General features: G+C 46.0%; 6 protein-coding genes across 6 annotated transcripts; 2 read left to right on the top strand and 4 right to left on the bottom strand.

Moving 5' to 3' along the window:
- Positions 1 to 83: 83 nt before the first annotated feature.
- Positions 84 to 829, bottom strand: F9C07_1095261 (uncharacterized protein). Its single transcript, XM_071507529.1, has 2 exons — positions 357 to 829; positions 84 to 299 (listed from the first exon to the last, which is right to left on the bottom strand). Exons 1-2 carry the CDS (start codon positions 734 to 736, stop codon positions 296 to 298), a joined length of 384 nt encoding a protein of 127 aa, XP_071365842.1. The 5' UTR covers positions 737 to 829; the 3' UTR covers positions 84 to 295.
- A 737-nt stretch (positions 830 to 1,566) lies between these two features.
- Positions 1,567 to 4,045, bottom strand: F9C07_2138990 (heterokaryon incompatibility protein-domain-containing protein). The gene is made up of 3 exons (XM_071509163.1): positions 3,840 to 4,045; positions 3,648 to 3,767; positions 1,567 to 3,569 (listed from the first exon to the last, which is right to left on the bottom strand). The coding sequence occupies exon 3, from the start codon at positions 3,371 to 3,373 to the stop codon at positions 1,760 to 1,762; it is 1,614 nt and encodes a 537-aa protein (XP_071365843.1). The 5' UTR covers positions 3,374 to 3,569; positions 3,648 to 3,767; positions 3,840 to 4,045; the 3' UTR covers positions 1,567 to 1,759.
- Positions 4,046 to 5,852: 1,807 nt separating this feature from the next.
- F9C07_2138995 (uncharacterized protein) lies at positions 5,853 to 7,254 on the top strand. Its single transcript, XM_071509164.1, has 2 exons — positions 5,853 to 6,152; positions 6,212 to 7,254. The coding sequence occupies exons 1-2, from the start codon at positions 6,127 to 6,129 to the stop codon at positions 6,915 to 6,917; spliced, it is 732 nt and encodes a 243-aa protein (XP_071365844.1). The 5' UTR covers positions 5,853 to 6,126; the 3' UTR covers positions 6,918 to 7,254.
- A 1,068-nt stretch (positions 7,255 to 8,322) lies between these two features.
- Positions 8,323 to 9,189, bottom strand: F9C07_2279604 (putative arsenate reductase). Its single transcript, XM_041288260.2, has 3 exons — positions 8,906 to 9,189; positions 8,737 to 8,851; positions 8,323 to 8,675 (listed from the first exon to the last, which is right to left on the bottom strand). Exons 1-3 carry the CDS (start codon positions 9,059 to 9,061, stop codon positions 8,485 to 8,487), a joined length of 462 nt encoding a protein of 153 aa, XP_041140637.1. The 5' UTR covers positions 9,062 to 9,189; the 3' UTR covers positions 8,323 to 8,484.
- A 283-nt stretch (positions 9,190 to 9,472) lies between these two features.
- Positions 9,473 to 10,809, top strand: F9C07_1350 (putative arsenite efflux transporter; the record flags this gene model as incomplete). The annotated part of the gene is made up of 4 exons (XM_041288250.1): positions 9,473 to 9,752; positions 9,810 to 9,952; positions 10,003 to 10,089; positions 10,159 to 10,809. The coding sequence occupies 4 exons, from the start codon at positions 9,473 to 9,475 to the stop codon at positions 10,807 to 10,809; spliced, it is 1,161 nt and encodes a 386-aa protein (XP_041140636.1).
- Positions 10,810 to 10,923: 114 nt separating this feature from the next.
- F9C07_2228146 (fungal-specific transcription factor domain-containing protein) lies at positions 10,924 to 13,338 on the bottom strand (the record flags this gene model as incomplete). The annotated part of the gene is made up of 8 exons (XM_071509814.1): positions 10,924 to 11,823; positions 11,868 to 12,140; positions 12,189 to 12,622; positions 12,675 to 12,943; positions 12,995 to 13,086; positions 13,142 to 13,156; positions 13,223 to 13,237; positions 13,291 to 13,338. 8 exons carry the CDS (start codon positions 13,336 to 13,338, stop codon positions 10,924 to 10,926), a joined length of 2,046 nt encoding a protein of 681 aa, XP_071365845.1.
- Positions 13,339 to 14,167: the final 829 nt, after the last annotated feature.

Below are 14,167 nucleotides of genomic sequence, written 5' to 3' on the forward strand. Positions count from 1 at the left end.
TAGCTATAGTCTTTATCGATACCGGAAGCCTTGGATGTTTCCTTCATGGAATCGTCTCTGAGCTGTATCTCCGCCGAAGGGTACCCTACAAACGTGCAGAATATGCAATTGCTCACATGTGGTCTGTATGTGCAGGCTACAATTAAAAACAGTAGACAGGAGAGGGGCATGACATACATGGTAAGTAGATCCGATTAGAAACAATGAATCAAAGTACAGAATAAAGACAGCTAACAGATGGCTACCTGCCTAGTCGGATCGCCAGAGAGTCATTCCACACTAACTAGAAAAGAAACTAACTATACCCAACGCACTTAGTACCTTTCCACTGATAATACTACATATAAGACACTTACAACGGAGTCTGTTGATGGAACACCATCTCCCACTGCTCGGGGCCTATCTTGCGCCACACGCTCGAACACAGCGCATCAAAGCTCTGCGAGTCCCGGTCGCTCACTCGCCGGGCTGAAACCTTATAGCAGATTAAGGCAGACTGTGCACTCCCGTCGAGGGTTCGCGTCTCGCTCTCGAGTATAGTATACGAGCTCCATGGGACGAACTCCTCACTCGCCAAGATGGAGCTGAGAGTCGGGTGAGATTCCTTGGATAGTTTCATGCCGCCTGGAAAGACCATGATGCAATCATCTGAGAGTAGGGGGATGAGAGTCGACCCTGAGATGCAGAGGGCATCCCAGGTTTTGTGCTCGAGGGCAAGAATCTCGTTGTGGTTCATGGTAGAAGTGTGGCTGGGGATGGATGGTGCGGTGAAAGTTCGTATTCTATGAAGGAACGGGGATTGAATGGCTCTGACCAAAATAAACCGAGCATTTTCTTGCCGAAACCTTATCGTATTACATAATATAATGCTAGCAGTAGCAAAGATATATAGAGCGGAGTACACTCTCTCAATTTAGTAGTAGTAGTGGTGGTGGTGATGTAGATATCCTGAGATTAAGCCCTAAGCCCAGGGTTATGGTACCTAAAGTTGGCGTGGTTAATAGTTAATTTCAAGAGCCACAGTGCCTAGATATAGAATAAATGCTCTAGGTCTGGGAAGTGGTAACTGACTAGTTGACAATTAGATGTTTTAACTATTACAATGGGTAGATAATATAATCCTTTTCATCCAGATGATAATTCATTATCAATAGGCTAGTGAAAGTTGGCGCGGAAGAAACGTTCAGCCGTCTGTAACTGGCGCTTCTTTTCTGGTCGACCCAACGCATGGGCTACGATTCTTTTCAGCTCAGTGGCCGTGTTGATCTCGCTCGCCTCTTCACCAAAGTAACGGCCCCTGGTGTTCTGAGTAAAACCGAACATGAGCTTGACATCCTCCAATTCCGGGATTCCCTTAAGACATTGCACTAAAACTTCAATTGAAAGTGTAAATGTATCTAGATAACTTTCGCCCCATGCATAATATAGATGGAAAGGTATATGAACAAGGCTAGTATGAAGACAACACCTTACGAAATGAAAGGAGGATGGGAAAGAGCGATAACAGACTATATTCTACATTGTCAATAGAAACTCCTCACTCCAACTATAAATAGCTGAATACTGGGACAATTAAACCGTAGATCTCTAGCCTTAACGTTTGAGGAGTTCAATATACTTGTACTCCATAAATACTCTGCCAGGTAGACCTACGCACATACCACGTCGTTACTATGCACGACTGACCAATGCTACTTGCATGGCATAATATGTAGTACTTCGGAAAGACAAAATATGTGAACCAAAGATAAGTCTAATACTAAACAATTGTAATCGTGGAGTCCACGAACCCCTTTTCAATCTTTAGCCGACTATTAACCATCCCCAGCCGTTCATAAGCGCCTGGGACTCGAGGAGATCGTCCAATGACAATACCAGCGACATGAGTACGGGTCCTCCACAAAGCAATCATATATATTGCATGATATGCATTGTCGCCTAGTCCGAAGTCTTCGGTCTGAAGATCTGCGTATTTGCGGCATATCGTGGGTACCACCTCGCCTGTCTCCAAGAGTCCATCTCCAGCACATAGTCTCGTATCAGGAAAGATTCTTGTCTGATATGTCTCGTTGACCTCCCCTTCTTTTAAAGGTCTAGGTTGGACACGGTACCATCCATCATCGTAGTAAAGCTGCATTTCACAAACAGGCCCACGGAGCTGTATAAAGCCGCCTGATACTTCGCCAAACTTATTTCCCCCTTTCACATCCACCTTTGCATCGATCAGAACGGTCAGGGTCCTGGCATCTTCGGACTTTCCATGCATCTCGACCGTATCCTTCATTGCGGTGGAGGCCCAGGACCACGTAGGTGCTATGTACTCCTTGCATGGACTGCACGGGCTAGCCAGCTCCTCTATTGATCCACTCTGTATATAAAAACCACAAACGTACCATGCTAAATGGACGACAAATGAGCTTCGCCAGAGGCCAGCCAGATACTCATCACAGGTCCCTTCAGATACCATATATGCAATACCTGACATGGCTGGTAATGTATCTGAAGTGTGTGTTAAATTCCGTACCGTGTAAGCTGTAACCAACTCTGGCCATGACTCTTGCGAAGGCTTAGGCATTTTGTAGCGTTTTTTTCGATGGTTTGGATCACGAGGCAACTGACGCTCATCACAATGAGACATCCAACACTCCCATACTACCCTGTTGGGTAGGTAGTGAATTGTACGCCTCGAAAGGAGGTCCTCTTGGAACGTCCATCCTCGATTATATATGGTCTGTGACCAGTCTCTCGATTGAAAGTTTTTGACCCTGATCACACTTAGACCCCTTAGACCCCAGAATGGTTCGTCTGAGATACAGCGCGAGAAGAGGTATGACTTTGAACCATCCTCTTCTGTAAATTCAAACTCTGCTTTCTCCATCTGCTGCCCTCGTGCTCCGAGGATAGGTGCTTCAGGATCTGGGGCAGAAGCAGCAACAATGGTAATATGCGCGTTCTGATAAATACTAGCCATCTTCTCTGACTCAATCTCCCAGTCCTTTCGATCATCCTGGACAATGCAAAGAGAATCGATCCAAAGATAAGACACCCCGAGACGGTTTGTTATTCGGATAGCATCTCGAAAAAGCTGCGGAAGATCAATCCAGGATATCCCATTTTGGAACGAATTGTAAAGGCCTCTGGTAAGCTTTAACGGGTTCCCATTACCCCAACAGTAGCTTAACGTCATATACGTCCCTAGTTGATCCTTTGCAGGCTCGACAAGTCTGCAAGTATGATTTTGATCACTAACCTCCAGTAGGCGACTGGGGAGCGAGACTGGATTACGTGCATCACAGTGTTCATGAGTAGTTATACAATCAGATAAACATTCTAGAATAAAGTCATAGACGCCTTGATCGTCGGAGTGGTCCATAATCACACTACCACCGCCAATGAATGGCACTCTAGGCCATGGTGGGCTTCCATCATCTGTGGATAGTATTAGTGTGACTAGTGTACGGGAGATGATGAGGAATGGAACGAACCAATATCTTTGAAAACTTCGATACGTTTAGGATCATCAGTGTAGTTTAATCCCGTGATGATCAAAGGATACCCAGTTCTCGCCTCTATACTGAATTTCATATGAATCGAAGAATCACTGTGATAATGACGGATAACTTTGGCCAGGAGTTCACACAACTGACAGTCATTATTAAAATCATTTATACTATAATGCCCATCACACTGTTCTGGACACAAATGATATGCTGCGTCAGGTTGACTGTAAGATGGCAGATTGCTGCATTTTCGACATCTCTTTCTAGCTTTTACGCCGTTAGTATATATCTGAAGTTTGAATTTCAAATCACTCGCGTCTGCACGAGCCTTGTACGTACGCTTATGTTTCTCACGTCCCAGGTCATACAAGCGCCTCGAGCTATCCCTCTTGTTGAAGATTCTGTCTAGGAGTGGATATATGGCTTTTGATAACTTGTCCATGGCGGTAGTATTGGAAGGTGGGGAAGAGGTGCTTGTTCCATAAGAGCACGAAGATATGATGAACAGAAAACCAAGAAAGTGGGTCAGTCTATCATATTTAGAAGGATCCAGCTTACGAAATGTCTAGGCTGACATTTACTCCTTCCTCTTTAATCGACGGTTGCCTCGCCTGACCTGCGTGATGAGTTGGCCTTGCAGAGATACGTCCACGTTTACAAAGCTAGCGGGGTGTTAGCTGCGACTGGGTCAGAAATTAGACTTTTCAGGAAACTCTCTATCTCTATAGTATTGACATACTCAAAAACCAAAGCTCTGACTGGGTCAGGATCAATTATATATAGTTTCGGATTAGTCAGTGCTGCTGAGGCAGCCCTAATTTCTGACAACCATGACCGCCAGAACAACTCTAAAGGCAGCTTTGTATTCGTTCCCAAAAAAGTTGAAATCTAGAGGAGCTGGCTACGCATAGTGAACAAATTAAAAATACATACAACAGGAGGGATTCGCTGGTGGTCACCCACCCAACTACTAACCTCCCGGCGTGTGGCTTAAGTACGGCTGAGCGGACGGGAAGCCCTGTTTTCCACACCCTATGGTCGTATGTGCTTATTTAGCTTAATCCTAAGCTATATATTCTATACGCATTGGCTAAAAAGGCTTAATTACCAGAAATCAGTATATCATTTCTATACATATAGTTTGAGAAATAGCGAGGGGACTGTATACAAAGTGATACAACTGAGAACGATGACGACATGTGCTGAAAAGACAAACTCGTCGAGATGATTATTCTCAGCCTACCAAATGAGTTGCACACAAGTAGCAGCCTCACATATAACTATTTCAACCCCCACCGACTACAGAAGGGTCACGCTTAAAACTCATTCGCGGACCCTGCGCGTGGTTATCAGTGTAGCTTTGGGTATGATTCTGGCGTTTGTGTTGACGCATTCTGTGTTAAACTTACAGAGGGTATATAGAAGAACATAGCCGTCCATTGTATGATCATGGGAAGTTCAACAATTTTCAATAACACAGTGCACACACAGAAAATTTCAAGTCGATTTTACTATAACAAACATTGCTGCACCCGAGGACACCTTGGGGAGGTTAGAATAGTATTGGAGGTCTCCCTCGTTGATCTTCTCTATCTCGATACAAAGGTTATTCGAACATAACCAGATCCCCTTCATGCCGTGCTCTTTGTTCCCAGCTGTAGGATAGTGGACTACTCAATGGATACAAAAAGGGAACAGATACTAGGAGCGGCTAGAGATCATGTTAGAGTACCTATATAATACAATAAGACAGCCTGCCACATATAAAATCAGTAGACAACTAATCATCACTATAGTAAAGACTAGTCGTCTGGCCAAAGACAATCCGTTCATAGTCTATGGACAACATCAAAAACAAACCTCGGGAGCTCAACCAACTTCTTGAGGCCCTCTATTTAACACGCGAGCAGAAGTAAAGGAAACAACGTCAGCCACGGCCAATAAAACACCAGTACCCAATCTATAAGCTCTAACCATAGCATTTGAAGGAGAACTTGGGCCCTCTCGCAAGAAGTACAATTTAAGAGGTAGCAAATGAGGGAGTGCATATAACCTACAATACCCTAGCAGGGCGATCCCCAAAAGGCATTTGTACACCTTGCCTTTGCTTCGTAGTCCATCTTTCATCATTAGTTCCATTTTACTACTATATTCATGGCCTTGCCTTTCCATTGTGCCTGGTGGCTGGTCCACGGCCGCATATCCATCGCCGTACAGTCGGGAAAGTCGGACCTCCGGCCCGACATATGCCAAGCCCTAGGATATCCAGCCAAGATGTGTGGGTGCGTGGGTATTAAGTTCCAGTTTCGACCTTTTGTCTCTTTTCCCTCTTTATTGTGGATTCACCAGTGGAGCAGCGTAGGTACGGGATCGGGATAAGTACGGGATATTGCCTGGATTGTTACCCAGCGCACCCATGTAGTATTACGCGTTAGGCAACTGTTTTATCGTAGAGTGAAGTGCGTATGCTGTGAGGCATGATACTCAATGTTTCGCCAGTATTGATATAAACTTATAATCACACATGAATTCGACAGTACCGTTAACATCTACCACATCCCTGCAGTGCACTTTTTAAATCAGCGCGTTCGATAAGCCCCATACGCTACGGTTGAATTCAGGCGACATGGAAGGGACTATGATTGATAGAAAGTAAAGCTTCCACATCCCGCGGTGGCAAGTGATTGATTCAATGCATTGACAATGATCAGGGTAGCCTATCCAGAGATATTCTATGTTGCACACCCGCCTCGTCCTAAGACTTTTCAAGCCACACGTGAACTTCCCAGGACAATTCTTCAAATCCAGCAATTTCACGATAGGAGGACATCCCCAGTCCTTGATGTTTGGCAACCAAGTCTTCTGAGGTCTGGTCTAAGGAGACTTTTATGTGGGAAATTAAAATTCGGTATGAATGAGTTGTATGTTTCTCGGCGCGAAAAGCATCCGACATTCTCAGGAAAGTCGACCGGAATTGATGGGTACAACAGTGAGGAAGAGATTTCAGATAATTCCCTACTTGCAATCATATGCCAACCACGAAATAATGCTTCGGAGTCCTCTAGGGAAGCAGTGATTCATTTTCAGAATTGTCAATCTTTGGTGGTAAGCTGTTTGGTACCGGGGCACTATCTGTTCAGTTTGGAGGAAGGGAGTCATGCAAGGACAGCTACCTGGCCTAACGGGATACAACATAGGCATACTACCTTGGAGGTTACTCGATTCCAATCAACTTATGTGTTGAAAGCCCTTGATCAAGAAGGCAAGGAATTGATCGTCAGCACTTTGGTTCATGGGAGCATTACGATGACCAATGAGAGAGTTCTCCAATTGGCTTTCTCAGGTTGTGTGGACAGTTGTGATTTCGTAATAACGCTTTGGTCGTGGGTATCCATTAATGACGGGTGCAAGAGATAGGTTCTCTGCTATTATAGTCTCAAGAATGGCGGCTGGTAACTTTCTTTGTGATCTTTATGGTATTATTATAGTACATAGTTCGTCAATTGGGCTAGTAGAGGTTGTGGTGTCAATTTCAATATCTGCTTATTGTGCTGGCCCCTAGAAGTCCGACATTCTTCACTAGGGTATTCCTCTCAACGAATCTAAGCTCTAACACATTGTATACATTAATGCATAATTTGTCTTAGTCTCCAGAAGGTTATAACTTGATAGATCACTCTGATTATAGGCAGCAAAATTTATAATGCTTTCGTGTCAGAGGTTTACCTGATGCAATGCAGTGTTCATGTTTGAGGGTCCAGGGTTCAGGGTTTAGCATGTCGGATTTCGGCGTTTACAGGTGTGGGGCCTATCCACTGTTGGGTGTATAATTACCATTTAGTACGTAAATCTGGGTCTTTGAATGTTCCCTAGTATCCACCGATACTAAAAAAAATGTATAGCATAAATTCCTGAATCGCTCGTAGCTGTGGGCATCCTGGGTAAGCCTTTGCCTTTATAGCTCCTTGGCACGTAAGACTCGTGCCGCGTGTAGTAGTGGCCTTTCAGCGTAACCGCCATGTTCCTGGAATTTTTGAAGTTCGGCCACCAAGATTATAAATTAGAGAAGTAAAAAGGCAGGTCAGTGAGTGTTAATGTTTTCTTTTTTTCCTCTATAAAAATTTTGGTTGACAGTTCTATAATTGAAGTGTACCAATCAAGAGTACTATTAAGGCCTCAGCACCTATTAAGATACTAAATATATATTTTTCATTTATAGTAAAAGCCAAGTAATTCAGCCACAAATATCAGTATTAGACTGGCTAATGGCTAGGTTAGGTTAAGTTAAGGGAGCAAGTCATTTTGCTAAAGGGGGATGACCAAAGTATCTGAACACCTAAGAATCGCCTTCTGCAATATATATGGCAAACCTGCTGCTATTGGCTCATGAAATATCATTGCGCCTGTTCAGGTGTAGACTCTTTAGCGTGTCCAGAAGCTCTCGCCATGCCACTGTAAGCCATTAAGTATCAGTGCATGTCATAGCTCTAACAAAGGTTCCTTTCTGGACAGACTGTTGACGTGAGGTTGCTACGAACTTTCCGAAGTGGGCAGTGATCTGCTACTATAGCTTAACACTTGCTCTATTGTATGAGTTTGTCAACTCTATAAAACATTCCTTATTCACTACATACTAAAGAGTTCCTGAAAGGGTGCTTAACAAACTCTTCATGCCGCCAAAAGCAGCACTACAACAGCTAGCAAAGCGCTTTCAGACGACCCCTCCCTACAGAGTAGCTTCCCAGCTCTCTTATAACCCCAGTCACCACGGCCCAGTCCATCCATTCATTGAGCTTACCTTCTGTCCCTCCTGTATTATAATTCATGCTACAAGCCGGAGGGGTTCCTTCCGATGTATCCTGCACTTGGTGCGGAAGTATATACGACCAATTGTATATATCATCTAGAATCCATTCATCGTTACACCATCACCAAGAGACACGAAACAGGTATAATTGGCACCACCATTCCAGTCAAATCCAACCTATGCAGAAGTCGTCTTCGCCCAGAACGATGCATCATATCCGTCCATAAGGTCCGTATATTCCGGCCCTGCAGCTACCCAACCTTTAATCCCACCTTCCAAGACCAGGCTCTTCAGGGTCGTCTCCCCTTGATCCTGAAGATAATCCGCGAACCAACCGCCAGCCCGCGTTCCACGACCTGCGGATGATCCTGTGTCTAAATCAATAACACATCCTTATTCACTACTAGGGCTTTAAAGAATATAACGTACCGCAATACCAAATAACACTCTCCACTTTACTCGCTGTTAGAAGCTTGTAAAGGGTAGGAATGGTGGGATATAAACTCTGAGCGGGGAGGTTTAAGGATCCCCGGATGGTGCCTCCCTATGTTTCTTTGTTAACCTGTCTTTGTACTAGAGGGCTTACTTGTCGATATACCTCGTAATCTGCGCGTCGTAGGTCTACTAGGACGAAGTCCTTGCCGGGTTGCTTACCCTCCTTGAGCCATTGTAATAGCTCTTGGCGGGGTAGTGTGGCTGCCGTGGTTCTTGGGGCGGGAAAGGCTGCGTGCCATGGAGCTTGGTCTGTAGACATATTGGGGAGATATACTTAATTCTTGCTGGGAATGATAGTGGAATGTAGATATTGTTGTAGGATCTCTTGGTAGTTGGATGTTGATACCCCTCTCTAAATAGGGTTAGGGCGGGGTATGTCACTCGCTTCCTTTGAATGGCTGCATTGACTTTTATGTCCCCACTCGCCGTTGTCCAATCAGCATCGACCAGTGACATGCCATGAATATCAAAATCTAGTACAAGGGATAGGGTTTAAGGAAGAAGACTTTAGTTTGCCTTTCCGTATAAAATTTACATTTGGCAGGGAGGTACTGTTTTTCTATCCCTCTAGTACGAAACCGGGCTTCTGTTCAGCGAACACTACAAGAAAACCCCTCTATCAGGTTCACACCACTTCCCATGACATACCCTAACACACAGTGAAACAACGATGGCATGCGCAAAAGGCCAGACCCATCTCAGATACCCACCTAAACCCATCACAGAGTCCCCCGGACCAACACCAGATGTGGAGAAACAAGTGAATCCAGAATCCTCAGACCAGCCTCAAGAAAAGCAATCAGCCTTCAAGAACCTCGGGATCCTTGACCGATTCCTCGCAGTATGGATCTTTCTAGCTATGGCAATTGGCATAATTCTGGGAAACTTCGTCCCGAATACTGGGCCTGCGTTGCAACAGGGAAAGTTTGTGGGAGTGTCAATTCCTATAGGTGGGTGTTTCTGTTGATGTTTCATTGAACCCCCGGTTGCTGATCCCATTTCGACAGCTGTTGGTCTGCTCGTCATGATGTATCCCATTCTATGCAAGGTCAGGTATGAGAGCTTGCATCATGTCCTTCGGGCTAGGGGGATTTGGGTCCAGATTGGTTTCAGTGTAGTTGTTAATTGGATCATTGCTCCTTTTTTCATGGTATGTCTATCTAGATTATCCCGCTTGTGCAGATTTTGACAAGTTATCAGCTGGCATTGGCTTGGGCCTTTTTACCCGACGAGCCGGAGCTACGACAAGGACTGATTCTTGTTGGACTGGCACGGTGTATTGCTATGGTAGGTTCATTCTCAAGCTCCTGCCCCGTCATAGTCTAAGGGTCTATCACCGAAGCTCACAATAACCAGGTCTTAATCTGGACAGGCCTCGCAGGAGGCGACAACGAATACTGCGCGATCCTAGTTGCCATCAACTCCCTCCTCCAAATGGTCCTCTTCGCCCCAATGGGCGTATTCTTCATCGACGTCATAAGCGGCGACACCATCACATTCGAATACAGCACCGCCGCCAAAAGCGTCGCGGTATTCCTCGGAATCCCCCTCGGCGCCGCAATCCTCACACGCTTTGTCCTCCGCTGGACAACAAGCGCACGATGGTACGACCAAGTATTCCTAAAATGGATCAGCCCGTTATCCCTCATCGGACTCCTATTCACCATCCTAGTCCTCTTCGCTTCTCAGGGTCGTCAGGTGGTGCATCAGATCGTCTCCGTGATCCGTGTTGCGGCACCGCTTATTGTTTATTTTGCGGTTATCTTTTTCGCAACGCTTTTCATCACGTATAAAATGGGTTTTGGCTACAGGTTGGCGGCGACGCAGAGCTTCACGGCGGCTAGTAATAATTTCGAGTTGGCTATTGCTGTTGCTGTGGCCACCTTTGGGGAGAATAGTAATCAGGCTCTTGCTGCTACCGTTGGGCCACTTATTGAGGTTCCCGTCCTGTTGGGGCTGGTTTATGCTGTAAAACTGGTGGCGAATCGGTTGGGTTGGAAGGATTGATCAATACTTTATAAATCAGGATATGTCTTTAGCCTAATATTATAATTTCCGTGATCGTGTCCAGCACGAGTCTATGCCTAATGTAGCTGATCTGTTGTTGAAGAGTATTGGCGGTCAAGCGTCTGGGGGCATGTAGTCAAACGCTTCGGCCTCATCTGTGATAGGGAACCCCTGAAGACCTTCGAAGATATCATTATTCCACGCTGTGTCTTGGAAGAGAATCTGTAGGGCCGGATCGATGGCAAACGTTGTCGGGATTGTGTCTTCTATTTCCGGAGCAGGGTGTAGCAGGGTGTGGTCAGCGTGAACGCTCGCATTAGGCCTTGTGGCCGATGGAGTCAAGGAAGACTGTTGCGATCGCTCCGATTGATCTCTAATTCTTTCCAGAACAGCTAAGCATCTCGTTGCAGCCTCATTATTTTGGCCCAGCTGGGCAAGGCAGTCGCGTGCCCTTGATATAGAGAGAGCCCACAGCTCCTGGTTCGCTGAATCCGGACCCATATCTAACGGTTGAGGCGGTCTCAAGTAATGGATGCTAAGAACAATGGTCGCCTGGAACAGAAAGTATGTGGCGTACCAGCTCAGGCCGACATGGATGTTGTCACGGTAGTCCAAGCAGAATGTCGTGATGTCTTGGATGGTCTCAATCGCTACATAATGACACATATTCCGTGCTTCCTCGACATCAGATAGTATGCTGCACAGGCGCTGGCTACCCCACCATAGCATCATTCTTAGGTTCTGTTCTTTCCACCCGACTACGGCACGCGGGCCTCGAAACCAATCTGGCACGTCTTGTGCGCTGAAATATACAGGCAAAGAAAACCTCCAGGCCTTGAGTCGATGATCGAGGGAGCGAGAGATCTTTAAGTCGAGAATGTTCTCTTTCGGGGCAGATATCACGTTACTATAGATGTTGTTTCCGATGGAAGCCAGCCGTGCGTGTGCGATTATGGCGGAATATGTTGTTGGTCGGTCTGATGGTGTCGGGAGTATCGAGGTTAACGCGCAGGCCTGCAAGTCAGTTAGCCATGTCTCTTTCTTTGGACTAGGACAACGTTCCATCTTATCGAATCGTCTATATTGCGGGGCAGGCAAGTCTCAATGAAACTATCGGAGGCCATGACAGGTCTCCCAGTAGTAATGCCGAACTCAGTATCGAAGCAATACACGATCCACCAGATAACTCTTCTTCGCTCATGGAATAATGAATCAGTCTTCGCTCCGGCTGGAGGCTCGCGATGAAGCCCCAATCCAAGAGCCATACGATAGGCTATTCCAATGAAATTGTATCCAGTATTCGGCCGATCCCGCTTTTGGAGATAGTTTCCCTTATCTTTGTCAGTATACTAGACGTGAAGGTCATCATAGAAACTGACTATTAGGAGAAATGCTTGAACCGTGAGGAGAGTTCCAGACTCCAACATATGCATTGACATACGCGATCGTGCAGCGGAATAATATTGACACTCTCTGGAGCCAGATGTGCCGCCGAGAATCCAATTCCCTATTGCCAGGACAGTGTAGAATATGGGATGCCAACTTGACCGATCTTGCAGTCTGTGGCGATTCTGATATTGTTGTCGAAATGTACTCTCATGCAGGATCGGATAGGATGTATTGTAATATGTGAAATATGCGTTAACTAGACCATCAAGGACGGCGGAGGTACCTAGATGTGCTGAAAGCAGCAGATCCGGACTTTGATTGAGGTCTCCGCGGGAGATCTGTGTCCGCCGATTGGTCTCTAAACCAGAATGCTCAGGGATCAGGCCTGGGACAGTTCTCAAGATACTGGAACCTGCGCTACTTCCTATGATCATGATTAGATCCACGTTCGTACATCAGGATTCTTTGCAGCATACCGAGATAGCCAGCTTCCTTGCTCCCTGTGGGCAGAGATGCCATACCATCCAGACCCACTCTTCGAAGCTCACCAGGAGACCCCAATGAAGATTCGCTCCATTCAAACTCATCTACCGAAGCGGAACTCACTCCATCAAAAGCTGCGGTCTGAAGACCTCTTGGTGGAACAGTCGTCGTCTTCAGTGCGTCCTCGATATCAACATCCGGGTTCAGCCGATGCAAAAGCGCTGTCAAACTGGCGCAGCGACGTTCTATTTGATCCATGTTTCTAGATAGTTGTCAGAGAAATAATCTTTCCCGGCCATGACACAACACCTACTTGCGCGTCAATGGCGTTCGTGACGATGGACGACCGAAGATGCATGGTTTGTTGGCTCGGGAACAGTATGAGCAGGGCGGCGTCCCGGAGCACTGCGGGGCGGGTGAACAGAAGATTCAAGCGAGCGAGTTGACTTGGGGTGGTTACCTTGCTTTTACGTTTCTATAGTAATTCGCGCGTAATTGTCAGTAGGAAGCTCTTCTCTGCTCCGGCGACACTTTTTCTCACTCGACATTCTGTACACTGTTGCATGTTAGTTGTATGGCACAGACAGGCACCACCGCAGGGCAACTTACTGCTCGCAACTCATGCGGACTTGATGTAGAAGTTGAGGATTTCGGCATTGTAGGGACAAGAAACTTTTACACTGAGATATAAGATCTAACAACCATAGCATTCTAACTCGAACTGTTTGTTGGTATGGCTGGTATGAAGACCGCTTAGCATGCTGGAGGTAACGTCGAGTATGCGCAAGAATGCAAACATCCCGATTCCCGAGACGCCCGAAAAAGGGCTTGCGCTCCCGGGTGACTAAGTACAACCCTAATTGTAGTTAATCATCCATAGCTAGGGGTTAACTATCTGTCTTACAGCCTACTTTTGGACATCTATACTCTGCGGGTGTTTAATAACTATTCGAGCTGTGAAAATGGGTGCTGGATAATAAAGTTCTTTTGTGTGTAGAAATTTCTAATATATATATTGCTTGTGAACATGCCATGGCACTTTACGAATAGTACCAGGCACTATAACTCAGCTACCCCGAGCATCTTCGTAATTCAAAAACAGACTTTATACTGAAGCTCATCACCCAGGCCACATAGCCATAGTTGCTAGCAACCAGGTGTATAAGGTGGAGGGGTGCAAGACCTTGATGGGAAGTATCGTGCCACAACGGATGTGCTAAAAGGTCCAAAGGAGAGAAACACCCCGGAAAGGAAAGGGAAACCAACAACAACTTGACACGCTTCAAGAGGAGGGGACTACTGCTACAGTATATGGCCATTTCATCGTACGCACCACCAGTCTGAATAGTTTCATTACCTGTCGCTACCCCAATCCCGTGACCTGTGATACCACACGGGGAATTCATACGGTGAACAGTTCTCCGGCACTGACAGACCAGCTAATCATTATTGTGCTTGAGCAAGAGTGTCGTAGAGCTTTTCTTTC

Source organism: Aspergillus flavus, chromosome 1 (genome assembly GCF_009017415.1).
Source record: "Aspergillus flavus chromosome 1, complete sequence".
NCBI lineage: Eukaryota > Fungi > Ascomycota > Eurotiomycetes > Eurotiales > Aspergillaceae > Aspergillus > Aspergillus flavus.